This window comes from Engraulis encrasicolus, chromosome 10 (assembly GCF_034702125.1).
Source record: "Engraulis encrasicolus isolate BLACKSEA-1 chromosome 10, IST_EnEncr_1.0, whole genome shotgun sequence".
Classification (NCBI taxonomy): Eukaryota; Metazoa; Chordata; class Actinopteri; order Clupeiformes; family Engraulidae; genus Engraulis; species Engraulis encrasicolus.
In genome coordinates, this window is record NC_085866.1 from 18,212,839 (window position 1) to 18,240,070 (window position 27,232).

A 27,232-nucleotide genomic window follows, 5' to 3' on the forward strand; every position below is an offset into this window, starting at 1 on the left:
GACATAACAGGTTCCACTGCTGTTTTCCTGCAAATAGGGCCCACCTCTGACTGCGAAGGAGAAAATGGAACAAACACAGCTGTAAATCAGCAGTTCATCCTTTCTTTTCTAAACCAATTCGCGGAGCAAATAAATATTTGGGGAGAAGGTGGGGGAGGAGAAGAGGTAACAAGGATGTGTAATTAACATATTATTTCTTATTCAATTTAATTTGAACTTTTATTCTTGGCTGTTGTCGATACAGAATTATAACTCAACCCAAATAACCTCCATCTCGGTAAAGCTTTTGTACAGTGCCTATGTAATAATGTCATCATGGAGCAATCAGCAACAATAATACTGTAATTACAGAAGAAGTCAAAAGACTTTTTTTTTCAAATACAGCATAATGGCATGACAGATATACAGTACAAACATTGAGTTCATGTATGGGGGCAGAGCATTGGACTGTAATATGAGGCAGGCAAATTGTGTGAACAGGGACACCAGATAAAGTCATGCTTCACAGTATTGCAAAGAGGCAGGCAAACGTAACAGCAAAAGATCATTGATCTCCAGATTGGGTATTTTTAGACAGATCCCGTCTGCCTACTCAATAAGAAAAGGAGTCTGTAGCGAGCATCATGACAGTCACTTGCTTTTCTTCAAGACAATGTAATGCAAAGAAAATGTGAAAAGTTCCTTGATGGATTGATCTGAATCAATAATAATTTCGGAAATGACATCAGTGACAGTCTATACATTGTCAAAATAAATACATGGCCCTGAAGATGAGGTTTCTGGTTCAGTTCATGTGGTAGGACAAAGTTCTACCCATGCACTCTCCCAAAAGGTTGGGTAATTCTCTGTGTGGCCATCTACTGTATCCTATTGTCACACCCTTTCACATCCGTTCGGCAAGGCCAGACTATTGTCCAGTCTTGAGTTTGAAGATGCAGATGATTCTTCATGGCAGGATTTTTACGAATTTCATCCACTCATTTTTCCCTTTAGTTAATTTGCTTTAATCATCTAACTTTGGTTTAATTTCTCTGTCAGTACAGAGAACATTTAACTGTGCCTAAATCAAAGCTCATCCTGAAACCTAACCTGGTAGCACAGACATGTTTTGGCACTTTTAAGGTTTAATGATTGGAGAATCAACCATCTCTGAGAAAACATTAGAAGTTAAGTGTTTGCTTTTACCATTTTGGTGAGCGTGGAGAGGTCCGGATGGAGAATTGTCTATTCTCCATTCAGTACTTCAGGTGTGATGCAACCTGAAGTTTGTCCACCTACTCTATTCCATCTGTTGCATAACAAAGACTTGGAATTCCTCTGAAAAGTTTTTGGAATTTCTCTGTCAGAGTTCTCTGTCTCCAGATGCAATGGTTGATGAGAGAGTTACGGGCATTGCACAATAATTCATAATTGATTACCCAGTTTCACCACATACTGTAATGATATTGAATTATATGTCAACAGATACAATATAGTCACAGACCTGTACAATACTGTAAGTAAAATATTCAGTAGTTCACATAAACAGAACTTTGGTCTCAGAGAAGTCATTGCTATCTCTGTAATCCAGAATCCCTGTTTTTGCTTAGCGTGGTTTTACCATCTTCTCATACTAATGTCACAGAGAGTCTGGAACTGCCTAACTGAGAACTGTTCAGTTCAGGGAGGGGTGAACTCTGTTGAAATTTGAAATACATATCCTATGTTATTCAACTGCCAGCATTTGTTCATGACATTGAAAAAAACGATTACCGGTGGTCCCTTCCAGGACTGCAGTTCTAGACCTTCTGTACGAATGGAATTAATAGTACGAGGAGATGGTATAACCAAATGTTTGCTATGAGACATCTCAGTATTTCATTTAGTATAGAGGTCCATGTACTGTACTCGTGAAGATATGATTACACCAGCTAAATTTATTTCCTGAATTGGTAAAATCACTTTGCTGAAAGTTTTGAACTTTCTGCACATTTATATCATATATAGTGCCACCTGATTCCATGTTAATGCCAAGATCCCATGTTTTCTATTCTCAAACAGTACTGTACCTTTGTATTTATCTGAAACTTCTTTTAGGCCACACCTCACTGGCTGCATTTGCCTGGCAACTTTTCCAGGTTGTTGCAACATTTTTTGTTGCTTAACATGACTATTGTTACTTGCAGCAATATCTTTTTTTAACCGGCTTAAATACACTTGACTCTGACTTACAAAATACACACCGAGAATGACTACCTCTCTAAAGACTGAGGTCCAACCTAGGAAGCAGGATATCTAGGTGGGTTACGCACCGTCTGATGATTCTCTTCTGACATCCTTCACACATCCATTCATTCATCCATATTTTCACCCATTTCTGTTGTCTACAATCTACAGTAAGTTGATGCCAATCCCAGTCCGACCCTAGAGAAAGTAGTTATCCATGTTGTCAGGGAGCTGACAGACGGTGACCTCACTGTGGCCAGAGTCTGTGAGAACACACATAGTCTGAAGAGATATGGGGACATGGCTGCGTATGCCTGAGCCCCCAACTGCACTGCTGCAAGCTTTGCTCCCCGTTTCAGCACAGTGCAAACAGGCTGCGTGGTTCTCCGACAGCCCGTTGGAGTTGCTCAGATCTTTGTTTTTGCGCAGCGAAGCCGGCTGGAGGGGATCCTTCAGGCCCACATTGGGGCTACCCTTGCCTGCCGTGCTTGAGTAGATCTTGTGGCGGATCTGTGCAGTGTCCCGGCACAAAGATTTGCGGAAGTTGGGCTTGAAGAGCAAGTAGACCACTGGATTGTAGATGGTGGAGGACTTTGCAAAGACTGCTGCCAGGGCGAAGGCAAACGGCGGAATCACCTCCTGGTCCACAAAGGCTGCCCACATGGCGATAGCCGCATAAGGGCTCCAGGCGCCGAGGAAACCAATGCATACGGCCACAGACAGCTGTGCAAGAAACATACACACGGGTTTAAGTTTCGGAAACACCTTTGCGTTAAACATTACAAAACACAACATTAACAGATGTGCATACATTATTAATTAACAGCAAATTTATTGACTCTGGTGAGAAGTGAACCACAAGGTTTTTTAATAGATGTATTACTGTCATTATTGTCTTCTTTCTTAAATCTAGTGATGACTTGACATCAGTATGTTTGTCATCCTGGATGGCAGAAGTACAGAGCGAGAGGCATTTGTGTGAATAGACTGTTTGTACAAATCTCATTACTCTCTTACTGAATATCTCATTAGGTTTAAGGCTATGCCCTGACTGCACTCCAACAAGCCTGTTGTTTAGTATGGCAGCCAGAGTACCCGATCTACTGTATCTCAGTGTAACCCGTTAAGACATACTGTAGCTTTATAAATTTGGTATTAGAATGGCAATGACCAAGTCACAGTATATTGCTAAAGGCCCTAAGTTTGATATTATCAGAATGGCAATGACCAAGTCACAGTGTATCGCTAAAGTCACTGTATGTCATAGTTGTGTAGTACTATAGTAGTTAACTTTACAATGACTATTAGAGCATTCCACTGGTGGAACAGCATGCATTATGAGTCTACAGCCAGGTGGGGTGACATCTCTCCCATTGGTAGGCATGTATTAGGAGTATTGTTTGACTCAGTGTCGATGTGTCAAGCACCAATATATACAGTACTATGGAGAGATGATTACATACCATTATCTTACCTGTAATCATAACCCTCCTTCAAACTGTAGCTGTCATCCTAACTGAGTTTAACTTGAGTTTTTTGTTAACATTTCCAGCTATGTTCAAAATCAGCTGTGTCCAGGCATTCTAATGAGTGACAAATAAAGTCAATGCTACCTGGATTATGTCAGTAAGTTACGAGATCTTTGTTCATGTCTGGTCTACTGGAAAAATAGAACAATTCACTTCTTTGTCTTGGTGTTGAAAACCTATGGGCATAGACTGCATGCATGGACAGTACATTCGGCTCTTGTCTTAGCTCACCTTGACGATGAGAGTGTGTGCATTGGTGGTCTTGGTTTGTGGCGACACGTGCTGCTGTACAGCCTGGCGGGAGCCCCGCACGGTGAGCAGGATGGAGGCGTAGGAGAGGAAGATGATGGTGCAAGGCACGACGTAGCAGAAGAGGAAAAGACAGATGATGTAGGACATGGCCAGGAGGTCGTAGGTGGGCGCATACCAGTCAATACAGCAGGCCGTGCCATAGGGCTCTGGCCCATACAGACCCCACCTGACCAAGGGCCCGATAGCAAAGACTGAGGCGTAGCCCCACACTCCCGCCACCAGGAGTAACGCATGGGAAGAGGAGAACTTGCTTCCTGAGGAGAAGAAGATAAGTGGAAATATCAAGGGAAAAAGTAAATAAATACTGTGATGTGTTATTAGCACACAGTGTTGCCAGATGTATGATAATTATTGTATTTGTACTTTACGTTTGTCCTCAATCAATGATGTGGAAAAAAAAACACACAACATACAATAATTTCAGAGCTTTCCTTCAGTTGCCTTGAAAGAGCTATTTGGTTTGTGTGTACACGATAATTCCCCGTCCAAAAACGATAATTTTGAAGTTTTGGTACAGTAGTTCCAACATTTTCCACTTGGCAACACTGTTGACACATCTCCACAAAGTATTATTCATGATTATGTCGTTCTTAATGCAAACTTGCACTAATATGATAGGATTTTGGACATGACAATGTCAGAACATGGTGACAATAGTGCAATAAGGATGGTGCAGGAATGTTTTAAGGCACTTAAAATGTTTTTTTTCTCTGAATTATGTTCCATAATGTGATTGGGTAATAAAAGTTTATCTAGCAAATCCTCCGGCACCAGTTACAGTAAGTGTCTCTATGTGGTGTTTATTACTACATAAAATAACATTTTATTTTTTTACTGCACTTCAAGTTTCAGCAACAAACAAAATAAATGTAGTTGTTATGCGAATAAAAAATTAAAGGGAAGCCTTTTTAAAGTCATAATGACTGACTGATGTTACCAGAATGACAACGATCTAGTTGTTGTAACACATTACTTAAGAGTGTGTAATGTCATAGTAGTGCAGCACTATGGAAGGAAAGTCTTTTCAATTACTAGTACAGGGTTCCACTGGCGGACCAGTGTGCAATATGAGGGCCAGGGCATGTCCAGGGCACAGAATTCCTTTCCCTGATGTTCTGTACTCCTTCCTGTGTGGAACGACTCAAGGCAACTTTGATTCCAATAAAGATACACTTAGCGGTCCATATTTGAAGTAAAAACGGCATTAAATTATTTCTGTGGTCTGCCTGGCCAGACAAGACTGCTGTAAGCCAGCATAATTTCCTACAGCAGCGGACTCGACAGGGCAAAATGCCGTGATGATAAAGTAAATAATAATAAATTCACCCTGGCTTAAGCCTCCCTCTCTCTCTCTCTCTCTTTCTCTCTCTCTCGTTCTCTCTCTCTCTCTCTCTCTCTCTCTCTCTCTCTCTCTCTCTCTCTCTCTCTCTCTCTCTCTCTCTCTCTCACACACACACACACACACACACACACACCGTCAGGGCCGGTTCTGGCTTATTTGGTGCCCTAGGCGAGTTTGATTTCTGGCGCCCCCCCCCCCCCCCCCCCTTCTTTTTAAAAAAAAAATCTTTCTTATACCTCACAGAACACAAGACTAATATCCTTAGTAAGCTTAACTAAATAGCATCAAGAACAATAACCGTTTTTCATCAAATGGATTTGTGGTTCTTTTTGACAGGCGACCAACACATCAGATTGAGTCGCATGAAAGTAGCTTCACTGTGTGGTGTGTTGGATGTGATGGTGGTGGGGCCCCCAACCCCAGATGAGAGGGAGGTTATCAATGTGTTTGAATTGTAACGTGAAATTGAAATGCCAGGAGAGTGATACAGTACATTTGCATGTAAAATGCATGTGTAGACAATAAGCCTACCAAGGAGGTCTGCATTGATCTACACTATCTACAGCATCACAAAGCATGGCAGCATAATAATTTTAATAAGCTACACATTTGTGCTGTCTTCCAAACCAATTTCATTTCTGGACTGGAAATAGTGGTGCATTTGTGAGTAGGAGAATGAGAAGGGGGCTATCTATGTGTTTGGAGGGACAGGGTGAGAGAAAGGGAGAAGAGCTGTCACGCTATTGAATTTCATAATATACAAAATATAGTAAATAGCCTCACTTGTCTGCTGTGCATGGTTCTGTTACATGATTAATGTAGGCTATGTCATTCTGGTCTGGAAGTTAATGTTTTTTTAAGCTTACAACAAGCAGGTAATTCATGTGGATGGAAGGAGATATGGCAGCTAAAATTGTTTTAAACATTGCACCAGTCTTACTTTACATTGCTTGTCAACCTAAGCAAGTATTATGATATCAGGTGGGTGTTAGTGAGTAGTGAGTAGGCTACTAACAGCTACTTTACTGGATTTCATTGCTTGGCATACTTGGCTAATGTTAGCATGCTAACTAGCGATTTCTCTGATCAAAAACAAAGCTCTTTTTCTCTCTAATTCCAAATAGTAACCTCATAACTATTAGGCTTTCCATAATCACAAACGGTTGCTGATTACATCACATAGTTCCAAAACACCCTCTGAAACTCCTGCATCATGCAATGACTGGTTTAATGAGAACATAATAATCTCCATCCAGCAGAGCAGCACTACTGTTTGCGCTTGCCCCCTCTGTCTCTCGAGTGAGTCTCCAAATTCAAAATAGACCGAACGCTGTCACTCGTCCCGCCCCCTTTCTCAGAACTGTCTGTTTATTGGTTCACAGACTTCCCAGAGACAGTTGGAAGAGATATTACTATTGGCTGAGGGGCGCTTTGCCGTGAGGAGCGCTTTCGCCACTCTTTGTTGATTGCGACTTCATAAAAAAACTTCATATCGCAAAATTACGCATAGGAGAGCGCCATTTCGGCGCCCCTTCTTCACATGGCGCTCTAGGCGACCGCCTAGCCGGCCTATGCTAAAAACCGGCCCTGCACACCGTTCTGTGTCACTGATTCTTTATGCATTTTTCAGGTGCCCTCAGGGTAATTTTCCAGTTGACTCAATGGAAGCTGACATACATGTACTGTATATCAAAATGTGTAACAGAACAAAGAGGTCTCATTATTAACGCAGTACGATGTGCAACCATAGAGGAGGGGTGAAAGAGGAAAAATGGGAGCAGCGGTTGAAAAGGGAAAGAAACAATCTGGAACTGAAATGTTCTATGGAGCCTGTTTATTACAGCATGTCATGTTTGGTGTACAAATCAGAGAAAAGTATTTTCATAATATGCAAAGCAGACTCATAACCCCTCACATTCCTTTTCTAATTCAACATAATTTCACATTTCAATTAAATGGATCAGTCAGACAGAGAATGAGACCCAATAGATAGGATGTGTTTTTTGTGCTGTTGTGTGTTGTGTGTTACAGTATGTGCAGCTAAGACATGTCCAAAACTTATTTACCTTGGGACGGACAAAAATAATCTTGAATCTTGATCTTAATGTATTCTGTTACAATAGGGGGTGAGGGCCAGCCGGCAAAGTCTGGCCCTGTTCTAGGGATTCAGAGGCTGTTTACATGCATATGAATATATTTGAAAACATATCAGTTTCGGCCTCTCGGTAATGTACACGACTCCACCTTTTAAAACTCTGGTTTAAAAAAAATATCCCTTTTAGGGGGCTAAAATGCACCTGTCACAATAAGCCCTTTTCCACTGCCCTTTTTATACTCAGTAGGCCTACAGCCCGACACGATACGGAACGCCGGCCGCTTTTTATTTCGTCTCGATTAGCAAGTACGGCACAGCACAGCTTGAAAACCAGCCCTCATTTTTTCAGCCGGCTGAACTGAGCTGAGTGGGTATTGTCGCTGCCTACTACCCAGAATGCATTGCATCAGCTTGCCCTTCGGTGAATCGGGGAAAAAAATCATGGTGGCCACCCGATCAACTACCTTCTCTTAAGTTTGACACTTTTATTACTTTGATATTAAAATCAAAGGTAGAAATCATCATTGTAGTATCCAAATATGATGTTGCTCAAACTATATAGATATAGATACACTGTAAGAGATTTTCCCTGCAAAATAACGGCAGTTACTGGCAATTATATTTACCTGTAATTCTACTGTTATTTTACACCAAACATCAAATGAAGAGCTCTTTTCCAAAATGAGATATATCCATTTTATAGAATGTTGGGAAATTGACATTTTTGTATTGGACATTCCATTGAAATGCATTGCAAAATGCATTTTTATAGAGGTTTTAAAGTATGTTCTCAAAACATTTGAATGGCAAGAATTCACACATAGATGACAGGACCTCTCAACAGTCAATTCCAATATTAAAATGCAAAAAGTCAAAAATGGTTCATATAGCGTTTTGGAAAAGAGCTCTTCAAATACAGCTCAGTACTGTTTAATGTACCACAGTATATAACTATTTTTCAGCAGCAATTGAACTGTTAAAATAACAGTACTACAGAACGTTCACAGTATTAGTATTGTTAAACTAAAAGTGCTCTACAATATTTATACAGTAGTATAGGTAAAATAACGGTACACTACAGTTAAAAAGTTGAAGATGTACTGTGATATAGCAGGCAATTACTGGGTCATAGTTGCATTCATGAATATAGCCATGGCAACTTCCCTCCCACCCATCATTCTCCATACCCTGGCCATGTTACCGCCCCACCGTCCCATCGGTCACCATGACTGAAGTGACTTGAGCATGATACCATGCCGCCACTATGCTATATTGAGATGTTGGTTTGCGGTGGTCCTTTGAATGAGTGGGGCATGAATACAATTTCAGTGCAGACCTACGCAGTGCTATTGTACCCAGGTGGACCTTAATTCGTCATTAATCAAAATACTAGTTACCAAGTTTAAACATTGAAATCCGACTACGCCAAGAGGGAGGTGTTTTGCCCTCTAAAAGGTGATGTGCAAGGCACGCAGGTACGTAAAGGATCACGGAGACAGGGTGACTGGGGACAATTAAGCTCTTTTCTTTTATTTCTGTACAGATGCAAAGTCTTTAAAATTACACATGCACTAAAGGGTATTAAGTACACAACCCCACGTCTGAGCCAATATGGCCTGGGTTTCCCACCCTCTTAGAGCTCCACAGTTAGTGAAGAGTAAATTTACAATAAAACACACACGGCAACCCACACTGTTAGTATGGCACACAATTTGTACAATAACACTGCAAACAAGGAGCTTGGGTCGTGGGGGGTACCCAGACAATAGGGTGGTCTATTACAGGTATGGTGTACCAATCCAGAAGTAAGACAAACAAATGAAAAAAGGTGTACACACGCGCACTCACACACACACTAGATCACGGCTGGCTCTCTTTCCAGCGAGCGACTATGACTTCACTACCGTAACCATTTCATATGCGCGCACTCGGTGCACTTTAGTAAAGCAAAACAACAGCCTGTTCGCATCCAACAGCCCGGCGTAGGGACCACCAGGCTACCTGCACACAAAAATTACCAAAGCGCATGAGTAACCAGTCATTATACAATTCAATATTACTGGAGGAAGTAATTTGGAGACATACCGTAACTGGTGGTGAGGCGCCCATAAGCCTAGTGCAGCAGTTGGCAGCAAGACGCGCGGCATCCATATAAAAGCCTAATAAGATATGACGGCAGGTGAGATACACTGCACACTATAGCACACTTAATGTAGGGAGGGAGACACTGCACAGCACTAGAAGATACATACCACAAGCCTATGCGACTTGTTGATCCAAAATCCAGCGTTCTAAGGAGAACTCGGTCTCGCTTCACAAGACGCTCAGCCATAGGACCATCTCACTCACGAAACAGCCACGTTTTCGTGAGTGCAGACACGGGCCTGAGCCTCAAAGCGACAGACGACTGGATATAACTGGCGGCCTCGCCACAAACACTAAAGCAGCATCTTCCCCCGGGTAACCAGTGCCATGATTTTTAAAACCGGTGCAGGTAGTGGCGAATGGTTCGCACCTGTAACATGCCACACCCAGGACGCATCAAACTACTTGCCGTGACTTAAAGGGGCGCGTACCGCCACTATGTTACACTATGTTACAATGAAAATTGGAGGGTGTGAGGGGGGCTTTTTAATGTATCAGCTCTTGATGAGCCAATGATGAAAATAGCATTGGTCAGTCTGTAAAAACGTAATTTGCACCAAGTAGCACAGCAAAAAAATCAGCACTACAAGCTAGCTCTCAAAGCAATGCCTAATTTGCAGCAGGCACATTATATGCAATGATGCCACAAATGATGCCACACACAGCAAGTGCCACAAAGCAAGCTTTCACACAGAGGAAAGTATGCAAGCCTGTAAGCAAGCTTGTAGGCAAGCTTGTAGGCAAGCAAGTGCTATGCTGTGCCATGCAGGCCAGCCAGCAGGCAGGCAAGCAACTGAAGTGTTGATAGTCCAGATTTATATACAGGTGCAAGGGTACCATGTGACCAGAGTCATCAGGGATTTGGCAGGTGAAGGTTGTAATTGAATAATGGCACAACAGCCCTTAGTACTCAGGTGAGGCCAGGCACTGATTAGCAGATTGGTTTAGATGGGACTGCTTGTTGCAAGAGTGTTGCAAGTTCTTAAAATGTTTCAGCCATTCAAACGTTCATCACTATCAAAATGCATGTGCTACTCATACTTTGCTGCATCAAGCACCTTTTAAGTATTGTTGTTTCCTTAGAAATTGTTTCATCATGCTTGATAGTATCAGAGAATCTTTAACCAGTGAGAATGACTTAAGTTCTTCAGGTGGTATTGAAGCTTGATGGTGATCACGGACAAGTGGAGGATGAATGGGTTTCAATGGTGCTGCCTAAAATAACTTGGCTGTTTCCACAACGGCCAATGCTTTTGTGCAGTACTTACTGTTTGTGCTCAATACGTGACTCAAAGTAGTATTTTCACAGTAGTTGTCTGTTTTTTCGAAAAACAGTAGAATGCTGTTGCAGAATTGCCCTAAATTAACAGCTATTTTTTACAGTGTATCTATTGGCCTTACGTTAGTCGACTAGTCCAGTGTTTCTCAACAGGGGTGACGGGGCACCCTGGGGTGCCGCGGGACCCTCTCAGGGGTGCCGCGGAAACATGGCTGATAAATAAATTATGTAATATTATACATTTGTCTAAATTTATAAGTTAATGTGTCACAAGTGGACCAGGCCAAGTTCTGTGCTACGTTATGAAGTTTGGGCCAGTTTTTACAGTGTGCCACAGTTACTAATTTTTTGCAGTGTTTTTAACCCGTGTGCTTTTCTAACTGAGTGAGTGTTTTTAACTTAGTGTTTAGTGGTTTTACCAAACGTGTTTGCAGTGCATTTAAGTTTTTATCTTAACTGTTTGCAGTGCATTTTAAGTGTTTATCTAACCTGATTGCTGTGGATTTTACTAATGATTGCCCAAGTAACTTAATGAGCACCTGGACTTGGGTTTCCACCAGAGTTCACAAAATGCCTCTCCCCACTCTGGCCACTAATTGAGGATGCCCATATATGGGCGCAGCTTCCTGTGAGCTGTGACTGGGACTAATTAGACACCCTGTAGTCTGTGCACAAAGTAATAGACAATTATCAGGGCTATGCCTGCGTGCTGGAATTGTCCAATCACATGCTAATGTGTCTAACCGCCCCCACCTGTACAAAGGGGTATAAAAAGGCCAGTCTTTGTGCAGATCAGGAGGAGAGCGCACCGGAAGAGGATCCCCTGTCGGCGTTGCTGCTGCCAAGGCCTGTCTGCCTTGACTGCTCTGCTCTGCTCTGCTCTGCTCTGCTCTGCTCTGCTCTGCTCTGCTCTGCTCTGCCCGGCCCTGCTGCTGCTAACCCCCGACGGCGCTGCGAACCCCCGGCGAACCCCCGACGACACGGTGAACCCCCGACGATACGGTGAACCCCCGACGACACGGCGAACCCTGAACGGCGCATCCCGGTCCAGACAGACGGCGGCGCATCCCGGTCCAGACAGACGGCGGCGCATCCCGGTCCAGACAGACGGCGGCGCATCCCGGCCCAGGCAGACGGCGGCGCATCCCGGCCCAGGCAGACGGCGGCGCATCCCGGCCCAGGCAGACGGCGGCGCATCCCGGCCCAGACAGACGGCGGCGCATCCCGGCCCAGACAGACGGCGGCGCATCCCGGCCCAGACAGACGGCGGCGCATCCCGGCCCAGACAGACGGCGGCGCATCCCGGCCCAGACAGACGGCGGCGCATCCCGGCCCAGACAGACGGCGGCGCATTCCGACATCATCTTGGCTTCCAGCCAAAGCTGTCCGACGCAGTAACCTCCCCCAGCAGACTCTGACCAGAGTCGGTTTCGTGAGTGCCACTTTCCCCAAACATACTCCTATGCCCTATGTCTAAACCCCATTGTGCTCTCTTCTAGAACCCCGAGACGCACCAACCCGGCTGGACTGCACACCATTCCCCGAACGCCTGCCACAAACCCCCTGAGGAGCAAACCTGTGCCGAACCACCTCCTCTTCCCAGCTAGCTCCCCCTTTTTACTCCCTCCTTTCACTTTAGCTACACACACGTTAGGGCCCATACTTAACTTTAAATAAAGAAACCATTTGGATTTTGACACTGTTGTCTGTGTGTGTTTGTTGCTGGGAAATTTAAAACCTGTGTTGTAAGCGTTGCCACTAGGGGGCGACACTTTTTTGGCGTAGTCGGCAGGATTCCAGCAACAACACACAACAATGTCAAATCCGCACAGTAGTGGAACCGATCAGGGTGGGGGCGGAAATGCTGGAGCTGAAGCTAACCAGGGTGCACCCCAATTGCTAGTACCATGGTTCATGGGAGGACCATGGATACCTCGGTTTAGTGGAGAAAAAGGAAAATTTGGACAATGGAGGAGTCAGGTAGAGGCCATGCTGAGAGGCCCAAGGGCTAACTCCACAACAAGGGGTGGATTTTCTGCTGGCAGCTCTAGATGGGGAGGCAAGACGACAGGCACGGCTATTCAAGGCAGAAGAAAAGGCCAGCCCCAAGGCATTACTTGACACCCTGCAGAAGAAGTACAGTGATGGAGGAAGCCGAGCTCAACGGCGGTCAAGGTTCTTCAGCTGCAGACAAGGCCAGGAGGAAGGAGTGGAGTCTTTCATCCTGAAACTGCGTGAACTGTACTTCGATTGGCAGGGACGCGAACCAACCCAAGAAGAAGAAGGGGAATATTTGCTGGACCAGTTCACTTTGAACCTAAGACCAGGCCCAATTCAGCAGGAGATTCACAGACAGGTGCGTCGCAACCCACAGCTAACCTTTGCTGCTATCTGCACAGAAGCTGTGGCGCTTGAGCAAGAGCAGCAACATGGAGAAAGATCACGCTGGGTAAGGCGTTGCCATGACTCCCTCACCAGCAGCTTTCGCCAGCCAAACACCTCAACCCACAACACACCTGACCTAAAACCAACTGAAAAGCGAGCTTCAGGCAGAAATGCGCAAAAGAAGTGGCAGGTCAGATTAAAGAAATGAGTGTCTCCATTGTGGAAGAACTACGTAAGCAGCTGTCACCTACCCCCCTGATGGCCAGCCACTCCACCACCTCTCCATCTCCTGCTCTACCTCAACTGTCCGGAGGTCCCCAGGTACGTCCAAGACCCCAACAGGCCCCATCAGGCAGTGGATCTTTCCAATGGGACGCACAGGGGAGGCCCATCTGCAGGGACTGTGGTGGAGTTGGGCACATCCAGAGGTTTTGCCCACTGCGACGCAGGTCTACTTCGGGTTTTTAGCGCCCCCTGCCACAGAGGGGCATGTGGCAGGGACTGTCGCCCATTCTGCTGGAGTGACCACCAAGTCCCAGATTGTTGGAGAATGCCCACGGGTAGAAGTGGAAGCTAATGGAAAAAAGATCCCATGCGTCCTGGACACTGGCTCTCAGGTCACCCTGGTGAGTAAAACCTTTTTCACCAGACATTTTGGGGATATTGACATGAACTGTGCTAATGATTCTCCCTGGCTAACCCTAAGAGCTGCTAACGGGCTGCACATACCTTATGTAGGCTATGCTGTCATGGATTTTGCTGTTGGGGGAGTGCAGGTACCGCAGAAGGGGATTGTGGTGGTGGAGGATGGGTGTATGGGAGCAGACCATGCCATTCTTGGCATGAATGTAATTGCACATTGCTGGGAAGAGTTGGCCAGGGGGAAACATCCGGGGTTGACTGCATTTAAATCTCTTGTCTCACCAATAGCAGGTCAAGCTTGGGAAACAAGCCTTTTCTGTGTGCCAGCGGGTAACGACTACAGCTCCCACCACCCGTTCCAAGGTATAGCAAGACTTCCCCGACAGCCGCCTGTCATTATCCCCCCAGAGTCTGAAATGGTCATGTGGGCTCACCTGCAAGAAGGAGCCCTCAGATGATTGATCATGCATTAATAGAACACCTTGAGGATCACGACGGTGAATGGTATGTAGCACGGTCACTAGTAGTGGTGCACGGAGCCAAACTGCCAATGAGGATGTGCAACCCCAACCCTACCCAGTTAGAGGTCCCACTGCGCCGACCCTTGGCTAAGGTGACACAAATTGCTGAGAGTGATGTTCAATTGGAGCAGGACCTAGTGGTTCAGCCCGATTCCTCTGGAGTTGTGGAAGTGGCCATCCGGGCTGTGTCTAACCCTTCTGATTGCTCTACACTTTCAGGTCACCATCCACTCTTGGCCCTAGAGGGCGATGGACTGAGCCCGGATGAACATCAACGCCTGCAACAGCTTCTAAGGAAGTGGAGCGCTGTGTTTGCCATGCATGATGATGACTTTGGCAGGACCAACATTGTGCAGCATCAGATACCTACCGGCACAGCACCACCCTGTCGAGAGCGCTATCGCCCAGTCCCTCCAAGCCTGTACCCAGAATTGCGGGACCCTTCTTCAGGGGATGCTGGACAACGGGGTGGTCCGCGAAAGCTCCAGTCCATGGGCAGCTCCAGTGGTCCTCGTAAAAAAGAAGGATGGGAGTTGGAGATTCTGTGTGGATTATCGTAAACTGAATGCGGTGACTCACAAAGATGCTTACCCCGCTTCCACGTATCGAAGAATCTCTCACAGGACTGAAGGAGGCTCGATGGTATTCCACTCTCGATCTGGCCAGTGGGTACTGGCAAGTGGAGATGGACCCCCAAGACCGCCAGAAGACAGCATTCACCACTCCCATGGGGCTCTATGAGTTCGACCGCATGCCGTTTGGCCTGTGTAATGCACCAGCAACCTTCCAGAGGCTCATGCAGAGGTGCTTGGGGTCCATGGTGCATGACTTCCTGTTAATTTACCTCGATGATGTTGTGGTATTCTCGCCTGACTTCGACAGCCACCTCCACCACCTGGAGCAGGTATTCCGGAAATTGCATGAACATGGCCTAAAGTTTGCAACCGAAAAAGTGCAAGTTGTTTCAACAACAGGTTACCTATTTGGGCCATGTTATCAGTCATGAAGGGGTAGCCACAGACCCGCAGAAGACCGCAGTGGTGAGGGAGTGGCCTGTTCCCCAAGACCGTCAAAACAAGTGCGATCCTTCCTAGGATTTGCGGGATACTACAGGAGGTTTATCCAGGGCTTTTCGAAGACAGCAGGCCCTCTTCATGCCTTGTTGCAGGGAAGTGGCGTCCACACGACAGGGGAGCACACGGGTTGACTGGACAGAAGCTTGCCAAGACTCCTTTGACCGGCTGAAGGAGGCCTTGGTATGTGCTCCAATCCTGGCCTACGCAGATTTCACCCGACCCTTTAAGCTGTACACCGATGCCAGCTTGGAGGGCTTGGGGGCCGTATTGGCCCAAGAGCCAGAATGGACAAGACAGGGTGATTGCCTTCGCCAGCCGCAGCCTACACCCCCCGGAGAGGAATGACCAAAACTATAGTTCCTTCAAACTCGAACTGTTGGCCTGAAATGGGGCCATAACGGAGAAGTTCAAGGACTACCTCTGGGGAGCAACAATAGAAGCTTTCACGGACAACAGCCCCCTGGTGCACCTGGCCACAGCAAACCTTGGAGCTGTGGAGCAACGATGGGTGAACCAACTGGCCAACTACCGGTACACCATCAAGTTCCCGCCCAGGTAGAGCAAACAAGAACTGTGACGCACTCTCCAGACGTGCAGGTGAACGCACAGAGGCGGTGGTAGGAGCAGTGTCTGGTGCGGAAGACCACAAACAACCCTCAGACCGGTGGCACAGCTGCCAACTCCAGGACCCAGCATTGCAACTTGTCCGGCACTGGAAAATGGTAGATCAACGGCCCGAACACAAGGAGAAGGAGAGGGCCCCAGCCCAAGCCAAGCGGCTTCTCCGGTATTGGGATAGGATTGAGATCAATGACCACCAACTACAACGCCGTTGCCTGGATCCAACAACTGGGGAGGCATACTGGCAAGTGTTGGTCCCGGATCAGGAAGCAGAAAAACTTTGGCAGAAGTACCACGAAAGCCTTGGACATCAAGGAACAGAAAAGGATTTGCAAGTTCTAAGCAGACGATTCTTCTGGCCTGGCATGACCAAGGACGTGGAAACTTGGACAGCAGTCTGCCCTCGCTGCCTCCGACAAAAGCCTGGACCTGAGGTGAGAGCTCCTTTAATGCCTATTTCTACTTCATATCCCTTTGAAATATTAGGAATAGACTATTTGTCACTTGGAAGGCCAGGGGACCCCTTTCCATACATATTAGTCATGACCGACTTATTCTCAAAGTATGCTTTTGCAGTACCAACGAAGGACCAGTCCGCTACCACCACAGCCAAAGCCTTATACGCTGCGGTCATCCAAGTGGTGGGCTGCCCTGAGCGGATACACTCCGACCAAGGTGGGGCATTTCAATCAGCCGTGATGGAACAACTGTGCCAGTTGTATGGATGTCGCCAGTCTCGGACCACTCCTTACCATCCCCAAGGTAACGGTGTGTGCGAAAGGTTTAATCAAACTTTGTTGTCACTTCTCAGCTCCCTTTCAGAAGCAGATCAGCACCACTGGCCACAGAAACTCCCATCGTTGTTGCAAGCTTACAACAATACCACCCATGGCTCGACTGGCATGACCCCGCACTTCATTGTCTTTGGTCGGCATGCACGCCTCCAGTGGACTGGGTGGTAGGACTCGCCCTCCATGGCCACGAAGCACTCCCTGGACCGACTGGGTGAAGCAACATCATAGGACGCTGACCCAAGTCTACAGTGTGGTGAAGAACAACACCCCAGCACCGACAACAGCGCGACCAGAAAAGGTATGACCGACGGGCAAAGGTAAACCAGCTCCTGCCAGGAGAAGAGGGTCCTCCCAAGGAACTTCCGCAGACGTGCGAGGGGCAAACTGGCACCACGTTGGGGCCCGGACGTTGGGTGGTGAAGGCTCAGCCACGAGTAGACCAACCGTCTATGTAATCTGCCCAGAAGGTCGAGAGGGACCCACCAGAACCATCCACCGGAACAACCTGCGATGCTGCCCAGTGGATATACCCAGAGAAGAGTCGGGAGGAGGGGAACCATCCACTTCGCCACCTCCACTTATGGCCTGGTATACCAGTCGCAGCTGTCCCAGTAGTGCGCCAACACCCAGCCCGCTGACCAAGCCCAGGCCACCACCTCGGGTGCAGAGAACACCGGAAGCACCCAAGAGCCCCCCGGAGGTGGAACGGACACGACAGCACAGGCCTCGGGCCCCAGAGAAGAGCAGGACCCAGGAAACCCTGCAGTCCAGACAACAGTTTCCTCTTCACCAAGCTCCCCTACAAATGGCACTGGAGAATCCACACGGCGGTCCGAGAGATCAACCAGGGGTCAACCCCCAATCAGGTATGGACGGCAATGAGGTAGTCGGGACGACCACCAGAAAAGTGGGGGGGAAATGTCACAAGTGGACCAGGCCAAGTTCTGTGCTACGTTATGAAGTTTGGGCCAGTTTTTACAGTGTGCCACAGTTACTAATTTTTTGCAGTGTTTTTAACCCGTGTGCTTTTTTTAACTGAGTGAGTGTTTTTACCTTAGTGTTTAGTGGTTTTACCAAACGTGTTTGCAGTGCATTTTAAGTTTTTATCTTAACTGTTTGCAGTGCATTTTAAGTGATTATCTAACCTGCTTGCTGTGGATTTTACTAATGATTGCCCAAGTAACTTAATGAGCACCTGGACTTGGGTTTCCACCAGAGTTCACAAAATGCCTCTCCCCACTCTGGCCACTAATTGAGGATGCCCATATATGGGCGCAGCTTCCTGTGAGCTGTGACTGGGACTAATTAGACACCCTGTAGTCTGTGCACGAAGTAATAGACAATTATCAGGGCTATGCCTGCGTGCTGGAATTGTCCAATCACATGCTAATGTGTCTAACCGCCCCCACCTGTACAAAGGGGTATAAAAAGGCCAGTCTTTGTGCAGATCAGGAGGAGAGCGCACCGGAAGAGGATCCCCTGTCGGCGTTGCTGCTGCCAAGTCTGCCTTGCTGCTCTGCTCTGCTCTGCTCTGCTCTGCTCTGCTCTGCTCTGCTCTGCTCTGCTCTGCCCGGCCCTGCTGCTGCGAACCCCCGACGGCGCTGCGAACCCCCGGTGAACCCCCGACGATACGGTGAACCCCCGACGATACGGTGAACCCCCGACGACACGGCGAACCCCGAACGGCGCATCCCGGTCCAGACAGACGGCGGCGCATCCCGGTCCAGACAGACGGCGGCGCATCCCGGTCCAGACAGACGGCGGCGCATCCCGGCCCAGACAGACGGCGGCGCATCCCGGCCCAGACTGACGGCGGCGCATCCCGGCCAGGCAGACGGCGGCGCATCCCGGCCCAGACAGACGGCGGCGCATCCCGGCCCAGACAGACGGCGGCGCATCCCGGCCCAGACAGACGGCGGCGCATCCCGGCCCAGACAGACGGCGGCGCATCCCGGCCCAGACAGACGGCGGCGCATCCCGGCCCAGACAGACGGCGGCGCATTCCGACATCATCTTGGCTTCCAGCCAAAGCTGTCCGACGCAGTAACCTCCCCCAGCAGACTCTGACCAGAGTCGGTTTCGTGAGTGCCACTTTCCCCAAACATACTCCTATGCCCTATGTCTAAACCCCATTGTGCTCTCTTCTAGAACCCTGAGACGCACCAACCCGGCTGGACTGCACACCATTCCCCGAACGCCTGCCACAAACCCCCTGAGGAGCAAACCTGTGCCGAACCACCTCCTCTTCCCAGCTAGCTCCCCCTTTTTACTCCCTCCTTTCACTTTAGCTACACACACGTTAGGGCCCATACTTAACTTTAAATAAAGAAACCATTTGGATTTTGACACTGTTGTCTGTGTGTGTTTGTTGCTGGGAAATTTAAAACCTGTGTTGTAAGCGTTGCCACTAGGGGGCGACAAATGCTAGTCAGTGGTTTGGGGTGCCTTGAATTTTTTCACGAATTGAAAGGGGGCCTCGCCTAAAAAAAGGTTGAGGAACACTGGACTAGTCTACGTTAAGTAATTTGAATCGATATCCAGCTCCACTGTCAATGGTGCAGAACTAGACCAACTTGGCTGACAAAAATATTTCATGGTACTAGGCAAGTTTGCCTATTGTAGGCCTACTAGGCTAGGGTTAGTGGTGACATCTTGAATGGGGCTTACCATAATGTGGGAAGCATACTTTGAGGCAGCATACAGATGAGAGGACGGTGAGGTTGGTCAGGCTGCAGAGGCCAAAGAGCACCCCACACATGGCATAGCCCTGGCAGAAGACCTCTCCAAACAACCACCTGGGCAACAGAGGGCAGAAGTGAGCAAAGAAGGGGGTGAGGCAGGATAGTATTGACAAATGGAGGCCATGTTTAAAATGCATAAAACATTTGGAACACATGCCATTCAACAGACATAAGGCGTGCTGAACACCCTGTTGTGTGTGCAAGTCGTGGGCCTATGGCACCTTTGTTCTGTTCAGGCAAAGGCATCATGAGGCGCTTTTCCACTACGCGTTGTCTATAGTACTGCACCACACGGCACGACGCAGCCACCATTTATTGCTTTTCAATTAGTTAAGTATGGCATGGCACAGATCGAAAACTAGCCCTAGTTTTTTGCCTGGCTGTACCAAGCTGAGTGGGTACTGTCCATCTGAACTACCCAAAATGTTGTGCATCAGCTACCCCGCAACAGTGAATCGTTAAAGAAAATGCTGACCACCCGATCAAGTGCCTTAGAATTATCTTTCATTTGACACTGTATTCTTTTTTGTAGCCCATTTCATTATTGAGATATATGCCGGCCTTATGCTAGTCCACTAGCCTGCGTAAACTAATGCTACGTGATGTGTTTGGCCACAACGTTGGAAAACGTACAGCAACAGACTAGGCACATATGACTTTGCGCAACGTCGACTGACATTTAAAAGTATGTCAGCTAGAGCTTGCCGTCATGGCGTGAGTGGTTCTATACACAGGGCATTTAAAGTCGACCGCAAATTTACACGAGACAATGATCTTACACCAGTTTGACCTACACATAGCACATCACATGTGAGGTGTCGGGGGAAGGGTGGGGAGGAGGAGTTGAAGTGGGGTGTATCGTAAAATTTTTAGGGGTGTGGGACAAGCATCCCCAGGTGAAAAAGTGGTTCAATTTAGTACAATAAAAGCATGACTGAAGTGTACTTAGCATGTTAAAAGTGCACTCGTGCTTTTTGTGCTAAGAAAAAGTATGTTTACAATATGCTTATTTAAAGTGTACTTAAAATTAGATGTAATTAAGTTGCTCTCAAAGAAAGTACACTTAGCGAACCATACTTCAAGTGTACTTCGAAGATGTTTGGCTAAAGTGTATTTAGAGGAATATACTAATAGTGTTCTAATAGTGAACTTACTAAAAGTGTATTTTTTAATAGCATATTGCAATTGTACTTTTTTAAAGTGCAATATGATTACACTTCACCCAAATGTCTTCGAAGTGTGATTTTCTATAGTGCGCTTTAAAGTAAATCGCTTTAACATATTGCAAGTACACTTTTTCTAAGTGCACCATGATTGTACTTCACCCAAATATATTCAAAGTGTGCTTGCACAAAGTTCATTTACCCATCATGCACCATCATGCATGTACCATCATGCAATTCACGTCTTGGAGCTAAATTTCTCGAACAGAAATCCATTTACCTCTAAAGAATATCTTTGGTTTGCATGAAAATATTACTCATTGTTATATTCTGCGTTTATTGTAGGAGTTTTAAAATTTTAAAGTGGTACACAAAAAAATGGCCATGTTCCCACCGTCATTATGATGGTCACGTATATGTTCTGGTATATATAGGCTCAGACTTCCCATGATATCATGGTGAGAGGTAAGTTGGAACTACTTGTTCAAACAAATAATCAAAGGTCACCATTAGTGATCAATTCAAATGATTAACTGCAGGAAGGTGGAACAAGAATGAAATAAAGTGAAATGTGTATCTGAAATCTCTGTAACAATGCAATGATTGTAAATGTCAGTCGTGCTAGGCATGCATACTGTATCACTACTGTGACATGTGGCTGTGTGTAATGTACAAGCTCTGAGGACCAGCATGGATTGTAGTATTACATTTATATTATTCGTTGTACTTGGGAGTGTACTGTAAATATACTTCAAGCATACCTGTTATATATTTACAATACTTAACATGATATACTTTTTACAGACTTGAAATGTTCCAATGCAGTCCAAAGAAGCATGAAGTTAATATACTTTTATTGAACTTGGGTGTATATGTATTGTATTGTATTGTATATGGGTTTTTCACCTGGGTCTACACAGATATCAGTGAACTTTTGACCAACCAGTTCAAGAGTTCAAGGGTGCGTCACCTAGGAGGCGGTATGCAGACCCTTGCAACAAACATCGACAAGGATAAGCGTTTGCAGGAGTTGCAAGGTCCTTTTGAAATCACATTGATCCTATGAGAGTTTGACATCATGAAACACGTCTCGTGTCTTCGTCACAGCATGACTGAATTTTGTTTAAGTTGGACAAAATTTCTAACCATCATGCAACATTTCTAGTCCAGAATGCATTGCTGTCTGTCTGCATGTAGACGTTGAAAATGTAATTTTGCTAACAGATGTTTGCTACCGTTTGAAAGGCATGTTCGACCAATTATCGAATCGACAATTAGCCTTTTTCATTGTGATATCAAACAAGTTAGGTTTTTGAAATGAAGCAGGAAAAACAACTACCGGTTTCCATAGAAAACAGTGATGTGTGTGAGTTAATAGGTGCATTTGTGACTAACTTTAGTTGACCAACGACTGCACACTACCGTATGTCAGTGAGAACTTGCCGTCACGGTGCGGGTGTTTAACCCTATCGCGCCGGATGCATCATCTATGATGCATCAAATTCAAAGCCCTCTCCACGCTGACACAAAAAAAATCCATCTCAAAAACATCCTGCATGTCATTTCCAAACGTCCTGCAGTACACGGAAACCGCCACAAGAGAGCAGCGGTCAACAACAAGTTGATCACAGCTCAGCGAAAAATGCAAAAATGGAGTAGAAGCGGTTTCCCTGACCGACGCTGAGATATCGTCAAATTGCAAAAGGTTTGTGTACAAATTTCCGAAATATAACTCTACATCCTTTAATTTAAACACTTGCTTTGTGCAATTAATCAAGGAAGAGTTTATATTTTTACACCGTGTTGCAGAGAGATCGTGCTAAAACTGAGGAAACATATAAGCACCATCCGGCGGTGGCAGGAAGTCAGCCATCAATGCATTTGCTCCATAGGGAAACTTACAAAGCATACCACGACGATCGTTTAACAAAACACACAAGTTGTTTTACTTCAAGACAAAGATATTTCCTTAAGAAACAGGTTTTACTTGCAATTTTGAAAATGTAATGCAAAATGTTGAAATTATGATCTCGTAAAAAATGCATTGAAGTGAATGGAGAAATGGTCCAATTGTAGTAATGGACCCATATATTCAAATTACACATCAAAAATGAATAATGATCTATATTACACTCATAAATAGGTTGTTGAGCATTCGATCAGCTATGTTTTTACATAGATTTTAAAAAATTACCCAACCAGGCTGTGGGAAATGTAAAATATGGTCCTGCTAAAACAAGGATAGGCTTAAAAAAATGGCAGGATCTCACTAAATATTTAAAGATAATCCTCAAATTAAATTGTCTGACGACTTTTTTAAATAAAAAAAAGTTGTAAATGCATTAAAAGTCATTTTTCAATGGTCATGAAATTGGAATTTTCATTCATTAAAAGCCTGATGCATCATATATGATGCATTAAATATCTCAGTGACCTTAACAAAATTTAGATTTTTTTACATTTCTTATAAGGGACCAATATTGAAGCAAATTCCCAAAAATTTGAATTTTCTCTCATTGCTTTCATGGTTCAGGTTTCACAGGGTTAAAGTAGAACACAAATTTCAACAAGACGATGAGCTCACCCCAGTTTGATCTACGTAGCACATCACGTGTGAGATGTGGGGGACAGGTGGGGAGGAGGAGTTGAAGTGGGGTGAATTTCAAACTTTTTAGGGTTGTGGGACAACCTGTGTACACAGACGTTAGTGAACTTTTGGCCAACGACTTCAAGATGCGGCATTCCACGAAGATAAGCAACTGCAGAGTTGCATGGTCTGTATGCAATTGCTTTGATCCCCCTAGCGTTTGACACCATGTCACACATTATGTCATCACAGCTGAACTGGATTTGGTCAAGTCGAACACGATTTCTAACCGTCATACAATATTTCCAGCCCAGAATGAATTGCTGTCTGTCAACACATGCAGTTGTTGCGGAATTTCAAACGCAACAGATGCTACTTTTCCTGCTTCAATGTCTGACGTCAAGGGGATTTTTTTTTTCTCTACCATAACTGCACGAAAAATCTCCCTTTACTGTGATAAGCTCACAACTTGTGGAACACAACAGGATGTTCAGCGCACAACCATTTCTGGCACATTCAGTTTCTGTTTCGTTTCTGCTATTTTGTGTGTGTGTGTGTGTGTGTGTGTGTGTGTGTGTGTGTGTGTGTGTGTGTGTGTGTGTGTGTGTGTGTGTGTGTGTGTGTGTGTGTGTGTGCAGTGGGGGGAAAATTATTGTAAACGTATTGAGGGATAGCCTACATGCTGCTGAGTTAACATAATATTTGTATTCTCTGCACTTTTTTGAAAGAAGAGGAACCCAAGCACAAACACAAAAACACACACACACACACCTGTGAGAAAATGAAGATGGGATGGCGAAAGGAAAGAGGGACAAGGTCATGCCAAGGTCGCTGATGCACAGGTTGACGATAAAAAACTCAGCTGGCTTCAGAGACGACCTTTTCCGATAGGCTACAAGGAGAAGAAGACCATTCCCCAAAAGAGATAGTATACCTGCACAGAGAAACATGATCACTTAAAGTTGCATACCATATAATGGAAATACAGCGGGTACTGCATTTATCAGTAAATACTGCAGTCTGTACATATGCACTTCTGATTAGATACTTAACTGCATTTTGTTACTCTGTATCCTTACAATAAATGTGTAATGACAATAAAGTCAAATCTAATCTTATCTAATGTTTTAGTCTGCTTCTTCAAAATGAGATTCCCATTCCCAGCAGATTTATATCTGAAATAATTTGAATTCCCCTCAATAATTATATGGGCATTGGATGCTTTATGTAACTTGACAAGCATGGCCAGGGCTGAGACGGGAGGCAGACAGGCTGCATCTGTGATGGGGAAGGGGAACTTACAGAAAGTGATGTACACAGAGCCCATGAAATAATCATGCTCCTTTGAGATGGTGGAAACAAAGAGGTCTGCCTCTGAAGCATTTCCCATCTGTTGAAAACACACACACACGCACACACACACACACACACACACACACACACACACACACACACACAGAGAGAGAGAGACAGAGAGAGAGAGAGAGAGAGAGAGAGAGAGAGAGAGAGAGAGAGAGAGAGAGAGGCAGAAAGAGAGAGAGAGCGCGAGAGAGAAAGAGAAAGAGAGAGAGAGAGAAAATATCAGCTGATCAGGCAGAATCATACTACTCCTGTCCTTGTCATTACTATTGCTTACAGTAGTTAGCCCACACAATTTCACAGTAGAAGACACAGTCATTTAATGGCACTATGGTGTGTGGTTTCTGTTCATATCTCAGTGTACTGTATGCATTAATGAATAGTGTGATTGGTTATACCTCTCTTCAGTCACATGAAACCCCTTCATTAAAGCAGAATTACAGCCAATTTCAACACGCCATTGTATTGAGGTTACCCTTGACTTGTCAATACCCAAAGACACAGTATTTTTTGGTAAGCCCTTTACGCGTTCCCAGGCATTTATCCCAAAAGTTATTGCTGTGGTGTCCGCTGTTGTTGCATAATTTTTGGGATGATATTTTGAGTAGGCCTATGTTAAGACTTAAAGAAATAGTTTGAACAAACCATGCCCCCATTAGAATGCCAAGGATCTCTGAAAGGGCTGCAGTGTTGCCAGATTGGGCGGGTGCCCGCCCAATTGGGCTACTTGGGACGAGCGTCTGCGAGTAAAAACAGGGAAATTTGGCCATTTGGCGTTTTTTTCAGCGGTTTTGAGCCCATAGAAGTCCATGTAAATTGTTGAATTTGGGCGGAATTTAGCGCATATTGACGTTTTTTGAGAAGCTTTTGGACGGGATTTGGTCAGACACATCTGGCAACACTGAAGGGCAGAACAAAAAAAATGCTGCACTGTCCGATCCTGACAAGTCAAGGGTAGCGTGTGCAATGCAATGCAGAGGCGATTCCTCCTTGAGTACAAGGGAGGCGCCGCCTCCTGTCCAAAATCACGGAGAATAGTATGTAAACTAATGCTTTACACGACTTAATAACATTGCTATTTCAGACCCAGCTCCATAGAAAATGCATGTGCTCAACTTAGAGATGAAACCAATCTGTAATACGATCCCGAGGCTCGCACAAGTTTTTTTCCGCTCAAGACAACGCAAGCGAGTCGAGTCTCAATGGACTTCAATGGCATGTGGGATTGTATGCTTTTTCAATGGAAAAATGCTAAACGGTCATTGGCTATTGCCGTGAAATATTTTTGATTTTGAGACTGAGCCTCACTGGGAGTGAATGGAGAAGAGAGAGGAGGGGGGAGGGACCGGAGACTGGAGCTCCGACTTGTGATTGGGTGAACCCCGTGTCAGTAGGCTACAGTAGTTGATTTCATTTCGAAATGCGGATATGTTATTAATTTGACTGAGAAGTTTCGTTGTGGTAACCAGTGGGGAAGCTATTCATTGCGGTGTACTCCAGTTTTGTGTACATATTCTTGTAAACCTAGTGTTGCGAATAAAGTCTTAATAGTGGCACGTCCTTATCCTTTTTAATCTCCCAATTCAAAAGTTGAAGTTGCCTACTTTTCGTTAGGGCTAGCTTGCAAGAAAGCTAGAGAGCTATGCAAAATGCCAAGCATTGTGGATTAAATTCTGGCGAATTCCAGTCGTCCTTATGAGGAGAAAATGAATATCAAGGAGCAGAGCAGAGCACTGCCTAATATTGACTTGGTGAAAAAGGTAGGGAAGAACAACCGTTTCTTTTGAGCTTTCGTGGTGTGGTGTCTGACCAACTGGTTAACTGCCAAGTCCCGTGAGTGGCGAGTCCTTGTTTCCTACTGTGTTGGCAATGTCTGGTAAATAATAGTAAAAGATTTTGCGACCTCTAGTGGTAAGTTAAGCCGTGCACCCAGTAATGAACAAAGACAACGAAGGCAAACTCAATCACATCATTATGTGGCGGAGGTAGGCCTAATGATAATAATAATAATAATAATTAAAAAAAAAAAAATGTCCTTATGAATAGGCTACAAGGGGGATAATGATTAATGATTAACACATTTGTTTCAACAAGAGTCCTTTAGTGTGTGAGGCCATATGTGGCTCAGGACCAATGTAAGATGTGTGTCAAAATTGACCCCCCCTAGCCCCACCCCCCCCCCCCCCCCCCCCCCCCCCCCCCCTTTTTTTTTTGCATTCTGGACATATTGTAATTGAACAGCCTCCCCTGTTTGACAGACTACCAGCCGCCACTGATGCAATGTGACTAGCCTACATGTTCTCCTTTAATGTAAGTCGTTGTAATGTATTTGCTATTTGTCCCCGTTATCTCTTCACCTTTTGCTTGGGCATCTTTCCCCACAGTAGGACTCTGCTGGGATGTGATTACCACATCAGTGATGTCCTCATGGATTTC

The 27,232-nt window shown here is 45.5% G+C and overlaps 1 protein-coding gene and 1 long non-coding RNA gene across 2 annotated transcripts; one reads left to right on the plus strand and one right to left on the minus strand.

Moving 5' to 3' along the window:
* Positions 1 to 218: 218 nt before the first annotated feature.
* LOC134456747 (opsin-5-like) lies at positions 219 to 27,232 on the minus strand. Its single transcript, XM_063208271.1, has 6 exons — positions 27,154 to 27,232; positions 24,740 to 24,827; positions 24,209 to 24,371; positions 19,614 to 19,741; positions 3,966 to 4,300; positions 219 to 2,928 (listed from the first exon to the last, which is right to left on the minus strand). The coding sequence occupies exons 1-6, from the start codon at positions 27,166 to 27,168 to the stop codon at positions 2,404 to 2,406; spliced, it is 1,254 nt and encodes a 417-aa protein (XP_063064341.1). The 5' UTR covers positions 27,169 to 27,232; the 3' UTR covers positions 219 to 2,403.
* Positions 13,691 to 19,292, plus strand: LOC134456748 (uncharacterized). Its single transcript, XR_010036368.1, has 2 exons — positions 13,691 to 13,918; positions 19,095 to 19,292. It is a non-coding gene; the product is annotated as an uncharacterized LOC134456748 (long non-coding RNA).

Coding starts and splice junctions, on each gene's coding strand:
- LOC134456747 (XM_063208271.1), bottom strand. Junction 4,301..19,613: donor AGTATGCTTCCCACATTATG/GTAAGCCCCATT, acceptor TCTTCTCCTCAG/GAAGCAAGTTCTCCTCTTCC. Junction 2,929..3,965: donor CACACACTCTCATCGTCAAG/GTGAGCTAAGAC, acceptor TTTCTTGCACAG/CTGTCTGTGGCCGTATGCAT.